The sequence below is a fragment of the Danio rerio genome, chromosome 1 (assembly GCF_049306965.1).
Source record: "Danio rerio strain Tuebingen ecotype United States chromosome 1, GRCz12tu, whole genome shotgun sequence".
Taxonomy (NCBI): domain Eukaryota; kingdom Metazoa; phylum Chordata; class Actinopteri; order Cypriniformes; family Danionidae; genus Danio; species Danio rerio.
Window position 1 is genome coordinate 59,045,299 of NC_133176.1, and position 14,727 is coordinate 59,060,025.

At 38.2% G+C, this 14,727-nt stretch overlaps 2 protein-coding genes across 2 annotated transcripts in view; one reads left to right on the forward strand and one right to left on the reverse strand.

Moving 5' to 3' along the window:
* LOC137495978 (uncharacterized) overlaps nt 1-14,727 on the reverse strand; it is a 108,662-nt gene that overhangs the window by 68,560 nt on the left and 25,375 nt on the right. The window lies entirely within an intron of this gene.
* The window catches only part of adgre15 (adhesion G protein-coupled receptor E15), a 31,794-nt gene that overhangs the window by 14,211 nt on the left and 2,856 nt on the right, over nt 1-14,727 (forward strand). Inside the window, exons 8-16 of the mRNA XM_021477530.3 lie at nt 5,632-5,688; nt 5,907-5,938; nt 6,116-6,190; nt 6,300-6,489; nt 8,855-8,971; nt 9,108-9,286; nt 9,396-9,560; nt 9,635-9,838; nt 9,916-10,148. Coding sequence (XP_021333205.2) covers nt 5,632-5,688; nt 5,907-5,938; nt 6,116-6,190; nt 6,300-6,489; nt 8,855-8,971; nt 9,108-9,286; nt 9,396-9,560; nt 9,635-9,838; nt 9,916-10,148 — 1,252 coding nt within the window. The remainder of the gene's footprint in view (nt 1-5,631; nt 5,689-5,906; nt 5,939-6,115; nt 6,191-6,299; nt 6,490-8,854; nt 8,972-9,107; nt 9,287-9,395; nt 9,561-9,634; nt 9,839-9,915; nt 10,149-14,727) is intronic.

Genomic DNA, 14,727 nt, shown 5'->3' on the forward strand with positions numbered 1-14,727 from the left:
TCCACTGACCTTATCTATTAATGATTAAGCATGGACATTTAAAGGATGAGTTATCCTTGCACTGACATGCGTCCACGACTTCACACATTACACAAAGTGTGTGTAGTGTTACCTTATGGAGTCACTCTCATTGCTTATTGGGGACGCATAAAACTCTGTTATGTGCGATTCTTTCATATTCTCGAGTCCTGATGTTTATCCGCTGATCATGTAATTAAGATGTCGGCTACTTGATGTTTTACTATGGGTGGGTCACGAGTAGATAAGATCAGTAGCCATTAATAAACGCAACGCATAGTCTAATTTAAAATATTATGCGGCCATCATCTCACAATGTTTAATAATAAATAATCCTATTTTTTATTCAAACAAAAGTGATTTAGCAATGCAGGGTGACGCAGTGGCGCAGTTGGTAGTGCTGTCGATCACAGCAAGAAGGTCGCTGGTTCGAGCCTCAGCTGCAGGGCTGGAGTGGGACTCATTTTCAGCCCTGGAGTTTCAAGCCAGACCGGCCCACCTCAGTTCACGACTGATTCCAATTCAGTTACTAATGGCACTATCACGTCTTTTTCAAGAAAACTGCTGCTTTAGAAATTCAAATGTTCAACAGCCCTAACAGTATTTTATGTCTTAACAATAAAATCGAAAAAAAAAAAAAAATTCATGAGAGATTCGATCACAGATCTGTGACATTGAAATGCAACGTGCTTACCACTGGACCACATTGGAGCTATCACAGTGAGAGTAAAAAACAACTAATGACTTGTGACCCTCAAGACACAGCACTACTTTCCTTTTGATGGCTCAATCTTTTTCTCCTATTTTTAGATTTCTGATCAAGTTATGTCAGATTTATTAATGTAGTGTATCATTTGATTTCCATTGAGCAGGTGTATTATTAATTTTATTCGAATTTTTATATTCACTAAGGTGCCGCTGTTTGGGGTCGATAGTTACATTACATCATCATCATTAACATTAGTTAACCTGCAGGCTGCATTTTTCTCACGGAGCTGCGAGAAAATAAATAAAAAGAGCGGCACTGCGGCAAAATAATGATTAAAAAGAGTAAAGCTATGATCAAATAAAAAAATAGAAGAAAAAAGTGTGACTGCTGAGAGTGCAAGCAGCTAGGGACACCGGCCCTCGCGTCCAAAAAACAGACCGGCCCACCGGGAATTCTCCCGGTCCTCCCGATTAGCCAATCCGGGCCTGCTCAGCTGGGTCAGTTGGCATTTCTGTGTGGAGTTTGCATGTTCTCCCTGCATTTGCGGGGGTTTCCTCTGGGTGCTCTGGTTTCCTCCACACTCCAAAGACATGCAGTACAGGTGAATAGGGTAGGCTAAATTGTCTGTGGTGTATGAGTGTGAATGAGTGTGTGTATGGATGTTTCCCAGAGATGGGTTGTGGCTGGAAGGGCATAAAAACACTTGCTGGATAAGTTGGTGGTTCATTCCGCTGTGGCGACCCCAGATTAATAAAGGGACTAAGCCGAAAAGAAACGAATAAATTATTGATTTAGCAATGCAGCGCCACCAGTGGTGTAAAGTAACTAATTACAAATACTCAAATTACTGTAATTGAGTATTTTTTTCTCAGAAATTGTAATTTACTAAGTATGTAGCTTTAAAAACCTGTACTTTTACTTTCCCTTGAGTACATGTTTAGTGTGTATCATTACTTTTACTCCACTACTTTCCTTCAGCCTGCAGTCACTACTTTATTTTTGCTTGTCTATGGGGATTAGAGAAATCAGTCCAGTAATTCCTGTCCAATCAAATTCCACACAGAAGGTAAACCGCATCAAAATGAACTACCTCAAGACATGTGCGATTTATAATTGCAGCAAACTGTTTGGAAGCAATAAAAGTAGGGGTCACCAAACTCGTTCCTGGAGGGCCGGTGTCCTGCAGATTTTAGCTCCAACCCTAATCAAACACACCTAAACAAGCTAATCAAGCTCTTACTTGGTATACTTGAAACATCCAGGCAGGTGTGTTGAAGCAAGTTGGAGCTAAACCCTGCAGGGACACTGGCCCTCCAGGACCGAGATTGATGACCCCTGATTAAAAGTGTTTAGGAAGATGTCCAAAATCTTTACACGCATTGACCCAGAAACTGTTTAGATGCATGTCACTGATGAGAAGATGACGGATGTTTACTGTATGATGACCGAAACCACCTTCAACACCCAGCAAGCTTAAGAAGTCAACATGACATCAAATTGACATTGTACCCTAACGTCATGGAGACGTTGCATTTTGTTTGAATATGAAAATCATGTTGACATCAGAGCTCAACCTCTAACCTAGAACCGAATATCAACGTGCAATGATGTTACAGCTTGAAGTTGTGTGGATGTTACCACTATGTCTATCAGATGTTGGATTTCGGTTGCCATAACTGACAAATAAATGTCAGTGTTTGACATCAATATGACGTTGGTTTAAGATGTTGGCTCGGCGTTGGATTTTGGTCACTTTCTTACAATCTAAACTCGACCAAATATCAACATCATTTGAGGTCATTATTGGACGTCAAATTAATGATTTTTTAAAAGGGGGGTTTTACCTTTAATTGGAAAGGTCAGTGGAGGTTACAGACATGAAAGTACTGGGAGTAGAGAGAGGGAAAGGTCGGCAAAGGACCTCAAGTTGGAACTTAACCACTAGGCTATTGGTGCTGACTTTGGACATTAAAATAATTTTGTACTTCGACACCATTTAGACATTTAATTTTGGTCACTTGACATCACAACCTAAATCTAACCTAATATTAATGTCCTATGACAGTGTGTGCGCGATAACTAAATGCACTACAGAAAGTTACATTTACACACATCCACAATTTACATGTAAATGCATCAGCTTTTCACAGTGTAATACTCACTACTCTTGAGTACTTTTAAAAGGTTTACTTTTTACTCATACTTTGAGTAATATTTACAACAGATGCTTTTACACTACTTACATTTTCAGGCAAGTAATGCTACTTTTACTAGTGTATGATTTTCAGTACTCTTTCTATCACTGAAGCCGATCTCTTCCAAAACCAAAAGTTGTTTCGTCTGTCTGGCAATATTTCAGCTTTTAATTGAATTAAAAATTAATTTAAATGAGCCAATATTAAAAAATTGAAGTAAAGTTACTGCGACAAGCGGCCACACATCGAATCGGAGGTCAGATCATATCTCTCTCTCTCGCTGTCATCCAGGCATCGATATGTAGACGCAACACAAGTCAAGTTGCAAAATTGATGCTGGTACCAGCTGACAGTTAGAATAACACAGCACTAAAATTAACAGGCATAAATGTCTTTGAGCCTGCAGGATATGTGTAAAAACGCAATCAGAGCCACTGTTATGTAGAAATTGTGTCACTTAATAATTATATTAATTCTAATAAATTGAAAACCAAAATAAACAATTCATTGCATTTTTTGTTTAATAAAAACTATACAGATTAAAAAAAAAAGGCTGGCTATGTGTTTTAATATTAATAAAAACAAGTTTGACCTATTTAAGCTAAACGGTTATTCGCTGCCAATAGGCAAGCCATTCAAAATATTATATTTTACTGTGTACTGGGTTATAATGTATATTTTACAATGAAAACTAAATGTAGCATGTCCCGCTGTCTTTTAAAACATGACATTCATAACACACCAGAGCTGTAGGCCTATAGTCTATGCAGTGTGTAAACTTACAGGGCGATGTTGGTCAATAGTCATACTGCGCACCACATTATTGAACTCCAATATCTCTGAGGGAGATTATGTTACCCTATAGCTTATATTAACTTAAGAGATTTTAAAAATAAAAAGGCATTTTAAAAAAAGAAGAAAACTCAAATCAGCAACAAATAAAACTGACCCCGTGGAGTTCAGCACCTGTCATCTTGCCAGTGTATGCTGTGTAGTGTGTATAGTGCCCTTATGCAGCGTGTGTCAACTGCCGCTGGTGAGAGAGAGAGAGCGATAGCTAAGAGAGAGCTACATAGCTACATATAGCTACATACATATAGCTACATTTGGCTAATAATCCCTAATCATAACTCCTGTATAGCAGTGTCACAACATTCTGACACTCGATGACACTGGAATACCCTGTCAGTGATGTCCAGCGGCTGAGAATGAGCTTTTTACAGTGTCTGCTAAAATGTTAATGTTGTTTTTGGTGTGTTCACATTGATGAATATGGCCACGGTGTAAATACACAGTACAATTACGATCTTATTGCCACATTAGATTGTTTTGATAACATAATATTTGCCTTCAGTGATTTCCTGAAGATTAATACCAAATAAATAACACAACTGGAATCACTCCAGCAGTCGCGATCGTCTGATCTCAAATGAAGCAAGAGATCGTGATGACATATGATGATGTGTGCAGGTGCTGTAGTGCTGTTCCAGTTCTTAGGGGTAAATTTTGAAGCCCTTCCCCTTAACACTCGGTTGTAAGGGGAAGGGGAAGGGGTACAAAAATAGAATTGGTATCGGTGCATCCCTACTTGTTTTGGCAGCAGAGTTCAGACAATAGTGCTGTCTTGTCTAGTATGTTGTGCTCAGCTCCAGTTTTCTCAGATCAAGTGCTCATTCCTGTCATTGTCTGTCTTGGTCTTTTCTATAAGCGCCATCATGATGCGGTTGTGTGAGGTCAGGGTGTGCTCGGGATGTGCGCTCTTGTCCTGGTGTTTGTGTTTGTTCTGTCTGCAGCGTGCTGTTTCATTCTCAGCGCCTCAGTCTAGGTCAGGGGTGGGCAAACTCGGTCCAGGAGGGCCGGTGTCCTGCACAGTTTAGCTCCAACTCTAATCAAACACACCTGCTTATAGATTTCTAGTGATCTTGAAGACACTGATTAGTTTGTTCAGGTGTGTTTGACTAGTGTTGGAACAAAACTCTGTAGGGACACCGGCCCTCGAGGATCAAGTTTGCCCATCCCTGGTCTAGGTGGTTTCGCTTGGCGTTGGGATTGGAACATGCACGTTGCATGTGTGAGTGCACGGTACGTCTTTGTATTTATTGTGTACTCGTGTCTTGTATCCTGTTGGTGTTTAGCACATGGCCTGGTGTTTACATTGTGGCTGCATGCTTTAGTGTCGAGTTTCATGTGGTTAATGGTTTCTCTCATTGGCTGCATGTTCTAGTCCTGTTTTTACGTGAGCACATGATGTGTGTTGTTTCTTTGTGTCATGTGCTCCTGTCTATTGTCTAGTCCCACTTGTTAAACCATTATTAGTTTATTCTGTTCATCTGTTTGTTTGTTAATGTGTTTGCTTATAGTCTCCTCATGTCTGCTGTCCTGCATCATTGTTCATTATTGTTTATTCTACATTATCTAGTCTTGTTCCAGCCCTGATCCCTGACAGTCTGTCTAGTCCAGTTTGTTTCTTTATTTGTGTTATATAAAGAAACAGTTATATTTACCCCTCTGGGTAGTTTTTTTTTTTTTTTTTGCTTTTTGTTTTATTTTATAATTAATAATTATTAATTAATAAACCCATTTTCTAGTCTGCATTTGAGTCCTCACTCCTTTTTCACTCTTTTGACAATTGAAAACCTTGACACTAATGTTTTCATGCACTCTTTGTATGTTCAGTATTATTTGTCTGATAGTTGATTTGTTTTCCAGTTGTTTCCAACATGAGCAGCATCAGTACAACAGTCACACCACAGACGAGCTCAGCTGGTAATGTAGTCTGATGATTCCTCTGAGTGTGTTTTACTGAGTGTGTGTTGGACTGTAAAACTGAACAGGTGTGAGTGTGTTTGTGTCTCTGGATAAAGATGAAGGATTAAAGAGGATCTGAGATGTACAGCTTCAGATCATTGCAGACATTTTCATGAACATATTTTCCATGTGAGATGTGTTATTATTGTGTTCACTGTGATTTTCTCTCATTGCAGTTATAAATATCACACTGCAGGAAGGATGTTCTGTAAGTTGAGTGTCTGAAATTTACATTTAATAGTTTTGAGAGCTGTGGGATTATATTTGTGCTGTATGCATGTAATTAAACAATGAATGTGCTTTTCTATTGGTTTTGTTCAGAAACTTACTTTGTTATTAATGTTGCAAAACACGATTGAGGACACAAGCTAAATTGTGATTTCAGAATCAGAGCTCTGGATGTCTAAAAAATCTTCTTGAGCAGATAGAGAACATTACAGCTCAAGAGCTTCCACTGAATGTAAGTCTTCAAGAGAAACAGAATAAAGTCAGTTCTGTTAGAGTCGACTGACAGAGCAGTTTTATCTTATTGTCTGTCTTTACATCTGTGTGTTTGATCATTAAATCAGACGGTGACCGACATTTTGACTGTGGTCTTCAACGCTTCAGAGAAGATTTCAGTGTCTTCATCATCAGCCAGTCCAGCTCAGCTAGCCTCATATGGAACTAAAGTGTTGAAAAGCAGCGAGAAACTCATTTCTACATTGGTGAAGCCGACAGAAACAAGTGCCAATGTCAGTTTCACTCTTGCTGCTGTAGGTAAGTGGAGACACTGTTATTATTGATGATGAACCTGAGATTATATATCAGAGACTCAATCACACCAGCTCAGACCTGCTCATCTTTGACTCACTCAAACTGAGCAACATTTGCAAATATAAGAAAATAAAAAAAATATTAGTTGAATCTGTGATGATATGAACTGTTGCTGTATTTAGCACCTCTCTACAAGAGTCCAACAGGGAAAAATACACACATACACAGTCTGTATACAGGCAAATAGGAGTTTAAAAATTAATCCTGTTACACACTGTTACCATTTTTATTAAGTGAATGGTTTTAGGGGTTAGATGATTCAAAGAATGTAAATGTGATTTGCTTTTGGCTGACTGAAGTCTGGATGTGTGCTTCTGTCATGTGAAGCACTGCAGTGTGCAGGTACACGGACTGAGACAGCAGAACAGAGAGGATCATATGTGTGAGTTGGATGTCTTTTGCAGAGAGCCAGACATTATGCCCAGGGAGGTGTTGAGGAGTTGAATATTACCCTGGCATGTTGCATTTTAGTGATCTTTGAAAATGAACATGAACTCTTTCCCAGACCCTCTCGCTCTTTTGGTACCAGTGATTGAGTGCAGTGACATCTGACGGCTCCCATAGGCAGGGAAGGAGTGATGGTTCATAGTCCAAACATGCACTAGAACAGGATTGAGCTGGTGGGCTCATGGCTGAGAAATAAGAGTTTATATAAGGCTGTGTATACTCTGCCTAGGTTAGGCAATGGCTCCAGGTCTGTTGATGGTTAGAGCCAGAGGAATCTCCAAATCTCCTAGATCTTACACTCAGTCTGGTCATTGAGAGAGATAACTGGAAAATAAGCTCACTGAAACTGTGGAATTTGACAAGAACAGCTTGCCACAGTCTGGATATTAAACGGGACCCTCTGTTGGACACAAGATTTTCAAGAATCCCAAAATGGCGAAAGATTTATAGAAGAGAATCACTAGAGGTGTGTGTAATCCAATGTCCAGAATGAGTTTGCAAGCTTATTAGCACCCATTCACAATTACCAGAACACAGCATTTGCTATTGGTACAGTAGGTGTTTTTCAGGAATGGGACCAAGGTCGATGGGAAATACGGAACAGTTGTCAAGGAACCATGGAGACAGCACAGATCAACATCCTTAGACATATTGAGGAACATCATGGGTCATAGTGGACGTCCAGTACCAGATAGAGATCATCAAGCATGCTGATTGCCTGGGTCCAGATCCTGAAGATGTGCGCATGAGTCCATGAGGGTTGCACAAAAGATGCACAGTATGTAGAATATACCATATGGAACCACAACAGAGCTGGTTTAGAAGTCCAGATCTGATCATTAATGGACCGTTGCATTGGATTGAGGGTGATATCTAGAGGTAGGATGGTTCAGGAGGTACTACTTTAAGAAAAGGCAGCTTAACTTTTGGCAGGGCATCTGCTCGATGATTCTTGGTATCTGGTCAGTGTGTAAGAGTGGAGTTGAATCCTGAAGTGAAACTGAGGTTGAGTCTTTGCTTGACGAATGGATTCAAGATTTCTGAGATCCGTGATGACTTTGAGTTGGTGTTTGGCTCCATCTGTGTTCTAGCCTCTGTTATGACATAAACCACAAAAGTGGATGTATGGGAAAGGAAGTTTTTACCAGCTTAAGGTACAGTTGGTGCATATTCAGCTTTCGGAGGACTTGCGTATCTTGATTACAATGTTCTGTTATCCTTTAGCAGTAAATCAACAGGACATTGATGTAAATCACAACAAAGTGCTTCAGGAACTCACTGAATGCTTTATTCATGTACCTTTGAAAGATTATCAATGGGTTGACCAGCCCATAGCATCACCTGGTACTCCTAGACACTGGAGAGGTGATCCTTAAATTCAGTTTTGTGAAGATTTGAGTTCTACAAAGCTGTTCTGGGTCAGCATAAAACATAAAAACTGTTAGTAATGCTTGATGTTTGACTTTGGGTTTCTGTAATTGACTTAAAGTACAAAGAATACTTTGTTCAATACCTATCCAATACACAGGTTATACATTGGGTAACTTGTGTTGCCTCAGGCAGTAGCTCAATGCCAATGTGGTGAAAGTTTGGTATCCTGCTGCTTAATGAACATCCTAAATTGGCCTGAACTCATGGGGAACATCCACTTCTAGATGAGTTTTGGGTCTTCTTACACATTTGAAGTTGATTTCTAAGAAATAATTTTTTGATGAGGATTTTAAGCGTAGAAGGAAATTTTCATGCACTTCATTGGTGTGACTGGCTCAGTGACGTAGTGTTATCTTATTTAATCATTTGATTTAGAAATCTATGAAATGGTAAAGTAAATTAGCATAACGTCATGTTTGTTTGTAATCAGAGGGAAAAGTCTTCATGGTTGGACCACAGGTGACCTTAGATAAAATCCCTCAACTTGACACAACAAATTCTTCTGTAGACATCGATCTTATTGGCATCGCCAAGAACAACAATGACAGTGAGTTGAATGTTTGGTGTAATCAGTGTTTTATGTATAATGAAACCTCATTTCACCACCACTAAACCACATTTACTCTTTTGACTTTGTTATTTGTATATAATGTTGCATATAAGCCTCTGTTTCTGTCACACAGGATCTGCTGTGGCTTTCATGAGCTACACCACAATGGAGAATCTACTGAAGGCCGACTTCTTCAACACAACTAATGACACCATTAAAACCATGATGTCCACTGTGATCTCAGCTACTCTTCCCAAAACCAGCAACACTGCACTCACCAAAGCAGTCAACTTCACCTTCAGACACATCAGAGTGAGAGACTGAAATGTGTTTTAGTCCAACATCAGCACTGATCAACATCTGAACACATCTAATATTCACTCTGCTCATATTTTCTGCTCGTTTCTTCTTCTTCATGCAGGAGTTTGAGCCCAGCGGTTCTCTGTCCTGTGTGTACTGGAATATCAGCGAGTGGATTGTAGATGGTTGTTCTGTGTTAAACAGCAACAGCAGCCACACTGTGTGTTCCTGTGTTCATCTGTCCACATTCGCTCTCATCATGCAGACCAGCAGCAGTCCACCACCGGTACCAGAACATTTCTAGAGAGCATTGAAGAGCAGCACAGATCTGGCACTCATGTTCTCTGCATGTTTTCTCAGAGCGATCTGCTGGAGCTGCTGGGTCTGGTGTGTGTGATCGTGGGTCTGGTGTTCTTCAGTTTGGCTCTGTTGTCCTTTGCTCTTTGTCAGTGGAGTCCTGGAGTCAATAATGTGGCTCGAATCAACATCTGCATCAGTCTGCTGTCGGCTCACCTTCTGTTTCTGCTCACACAACAGTTCCTGAGCCTCATTCGCCCTCAGCAGGTGAGAATGATGAAGGAGCTCTACAGCTCAGCACAGTCGCACTGAGAATCATCATAACCCTCTCTCATGCTCTCCAGGTGTTGTGTGTGGCGATAGCAGGCCTTCTGCACTTCCTCTTCCTCTCCGCCTTTGTGTGGATGTTCATTGAAGCTGTGCTGCTCTTCATCTGCGTCAAGAACCTGTCACAGATCAGCTCCAAAAAGAGGGAGGTGCTTAGCAGTGGGTTCCTGTGTGTGATTGGATATGTGCTTGCTATGGTTGTGGTGTGTGTGTCTATTGGGCTGGTTCCAGAAGGATACGGCAGCGAACAGTGAGTTTTTGTTGTTTATTTGTTAATTTGATTATACACTGTAAAAAATTTGACCTTAAATTCACAGTAAATTACTGGCTAATAATTGCATTACTTTCACAGTAAATTACTGTGTGTAAATTCACAGTAAATTATTGTGAGGTAGTTCACAGTAATTTACTGTGGTTTTGTCACATTAAATTATTGTGAAATTACAACCATATATTGTAACTTTACAGTAGATAATAGAGTCTGTTACTGTGATTTCACAGTATTATCTTGTAGAATTAACTATATTTTACTGTGAATTTGCAAAACGATTACTGTGATTTAGCAGTAGGTTGCAGTTTAAATACCTGATTTAACTGTAAAGTTACAATTATATCCCGGATTACTGTAATTTAACAGTTTGGTGCTGTAAAATTTCAAAGCAATTTTAGGTCACACAAAAATGAAAATTCTATCTTGATTTACTCACCCTCAGGTTGTTCCAGCTCTGTTAAAAATGTTTTTTTGTTAAACACAGGAATAAAAATATCAAATAATTCTCTTTGTGTCCAAACAACCTGAGGATGCGTAAATGACGACAGAATCTTCATTTTTGGGTGATCTGAGAAGACTCTAAAATCAAAATAAAAACAAACACACATACATTTTACAGATTTATTTAACAGCTTAATGACATCTGTGTAAACATTTCAGAAAACTTTCAAAAGGTGAAGCCTCAAAAAATACTATAAGAACATATTCATAAAAAAATCTGACATCATATGTTGCATACATATAAAAAGCAGTGCTTCAGAGTGCGCTCTCTCTGTCTCTCATTATATATATATATATATATATATATATATATATATATATATATATATATATATACACATACATACATGAGAGAGAGAGACAAAACTTCTTGTTAAATTAGGCAGTCGTCTATTCAAGGTCAATCATTTTCCTGATAATTTTACACACTTGCTGGTTGATGTGTCTTCTCTGCTTCTTTGACTTCGTCTGTCTCCCATCTCCAAACTGGTGCCCAAAAAGCACCTATAAGCAAAAGGGCAGACAAACAGTTAGCTTCATACAACAGTACTGGGACACTACTGCTGCACTACAGAGCAAAATTACTGTTAGCTCAGTTTGAACATGCTGACAATACTGTAGCTCAGTCAAACTGCAATCATTTAAACAAAAACATCTGAAAAACATTTCCATCACAAACACACAATCAAGAACAGTCCAACAACAAATAGTGATTTTAATGACCTAGGCAGAGCATTTTAAAACAGTTGATTTGATTTACATCTTCTGTTTACAGACTATAATCTAATGCTGGGTTCACACTTATTGCAAAGTTAACACATGCATCACAGCACTTGCTCTTGAATACTAGCAGGATGTTTCTTGCATCAAGCTAATTTTTTATGATATAAATATTAGGAAAATTTTGCAAAAAAAAACTTGATTGAAGTGATACAGCACTTGTGTTGTATTCATTTCAATCAAGTTTTTTGCAAATATTCCAAATATTTTTCAACGTTTTTTGAGTTTCACTTAATTTGTGCTTCCCAGTAAAAATTTCCCACTATTTATGCATTTGCAATGACTTGTATGTAATCCACTCACCTGAATAGGTAACTTCACATATGGTATAAGAGCCCCATCCCTTTAAAGACAGCTTCCCCTCTGGTCTCCAGCACAGACAAACAATTTGTGTCTGCAACACGGCCCTTTATAACAAGGGGACAAGGGGAGTCATGACTTGTGCTCCTATACATTCCTTGTTAACCCCCCCCCCCCCCCACCCCCCAAAACAAGCACTCAGTTACAATATTTATTGTAGACATTACCTTAAATTCCAGAGTGCAAAAGGCAACTTCAGCATACTTCAGTTTCAGACCAGATTCAAAGTCAGTTGTGAAATCCAGGTGAGGTCCCATGACCACTCGACCCTCCAAGGAATAAGACTAAAAGGGGGAAAGAAGGACTAAATTAGAGGTGTTTGTGAATAGTTAAATTTGTTTGTAGAAACAAAGTTGACATTCCATGCTCTGCCAATTAAAAACCAAGCAAACAAACACACATGCCCAGTAAAATTGCTAATAAAAATAAAAACTATAGTTTAAAAAAAATTTTGTCTAATATTTACTACTACTGGAGGTACTGGTGGAACTTCTGGAAGAAGAAAAAGAGTTTGTACAAGAAACTGCTCACAACAAATCTGTGAAAAACCTGACATTTAAAAATCTAATAAAAATGAGGAAGGGATCAACATTACCTTTAATAATCAAGCGAGGGTTGATTGGTAGCATCAGTGTTTCAACATCAGTGGCTGTGGCTGCAAAAAATTTTGAATATAATAAGAGTAGAATAAGACTCAACCTAACACATGCACACACACACACATACTCTCTCTCTCTCTCTCTCTCTCTCTCTCTCTCTCTCTATATATATATATATATATATATAGGTTTAGATTGTGATAATGAATTTAGGTTATATTTGTGTGCTCAGAATTAACACTCACCTCACACTTTAGCTATTATCAGGTACACCTGAACACCAAAAAATAAAATCTACAGTTTGTGACAATATACAATTAGTTCTCATTAGTAAATGTTAGCACTGCATTAACACCAGTGAGAAATATACAATATGTACTGTGTTAGTGTTAGTTTAAAAGAATACAACTGAATTGTATTATAAGCCTCATTTAATAAAACAGTTAGGACTTGTTTCATAATGAGTTTAGTTTATTTAACTAACTTAACGTTAACGTTACAGTGAACAAAATTAACATACATGATGGTCACTAACCGTAACGTTAACTTAAGTGAAGGTCAGAGCTTACCTTAACGTTATAGTCATTTCACCTTTACTTCAGTCTTGTACTGAAACAAAAACTGCAGTTAACAAGAAGTTAATTAAAGAAAATTCCCTTTCTTTTTTCAGGAACTAACGTTAACGTTATGCTAATACCTCAGAAAACACTACAATCACCATCTGGCGTCGTTAATTTCTTGCTTTAAAAAAAGGCGCGCTTAAACCCTGTACGTGCGAGTACAACTAAAGTAACGTTACTCGGTAAATTCCTGTTAAATGACATGCACTATAAAGAAATACACATACAACAATCATTTAACGGACAAAAGTCATATTTTAACACTTACCGAGGATGAATCCGTTGGGTGAAGAGACGACGGCGTTGTCTGTGGTGATGGCGCTTGTTTGCGGTCGAGTCGAGTCAGTTCTGTTCTATGAATCGGCTCCTTTAAGTGAACAGTAAAGAGTCGAATTCGGCTCCTTTAAGTGAACAGTAAAGAGTCGAATTCGCCTGAAAACGAGTCCGTTTTGTATAATATTGTAAGACGCAAACATATAATTCATTAATATTTCATCATATTGCTTGGTTCGTGTACTGCTTGTACACGAATTGCTTGTTGATGACTTCGAGCTCATGAACACGTCTGATAAAATATCTGAATCTGATTCAATGTCACACGAGTCCTGAACCGAAGCAGTGCAAGAGTAATATATTGATTGAAATATAAAGTTAATTATTTTCTTCGCCATTCAAAATATTACATATCTCTGACTTTAACAATAAGAATAAAGTTCGTTTGGAGTGTATTGAGAATTATTATTTTTTCCTCCCAGGATTCATTTTGCACCAAGCTGCATCAAGCTGTAATGGTGGATGAGAAGGCACATAATATTATAAATATTGCTTGTAATATGTAATGAAATAAAGTTTTAACACTTTTTCATGCACTGTTAGTAAAGATTGTGTGTAATTTTAAGTGTGTTTTGCCGGTAGCGGAGATCTATGACCTCCAGGCGGTAACGGCGCTCTTTACTCATGTATCCGCCGAGAGGCGCCTGTCTTCAGGCTAGACATTGGGACAATTGCCCCGTCTTCGATGGCTCTATATGCGTCCGAAAATGAAGTTTTAACTGTTTTTCATGCTAGAATGTGGTTGTTTAAAACTCTAATCTGTGGTTTATTTATATAAAAATAATAATTTATATATATATATATATTTAATTCTGAGATTAGTGACCTCCAGGCGATGACAGGTGCCCAATACTCATGAAACCGTCTAAAGCAGACATTTACCCTGACATTGAAATAATTGTTGGCTGTTTAACAGTCTTTGGTTTCATTAATTAATTACTTTTTATTCCGGTTTATTATGTTTTGGCTAAGCACACAGTTGTTCATTAAATATTATTTCATATTCTATGTTAACTGTATAAAATTAAATAAAGGTGCAGTACAATCAAAAAGATGTTGGTAACCAAATCGTTTTGGGGGCTATAACATTCTGTTATTATCTGGTAAAAGTTCATTTGTATTAATTTCTACGTTGAGTTTAAAAAAGGTTTGAATTTCTATAACTAACGTGCAAAAGATATAGCCCTTTTCACAGTAATTTGCTGTAATCATGCTACCTGCCGTAATTTCACAATAAAATTATGAATACAACATATTACTGTGAATTTTTCAGTTAAATACTGTGAAGAGATACTAATGTAATTTACTGTGAAAAATTACAGTAACTTGTTGTGAAAACCTGGAAATTTTTTACAGTGTAAGCTC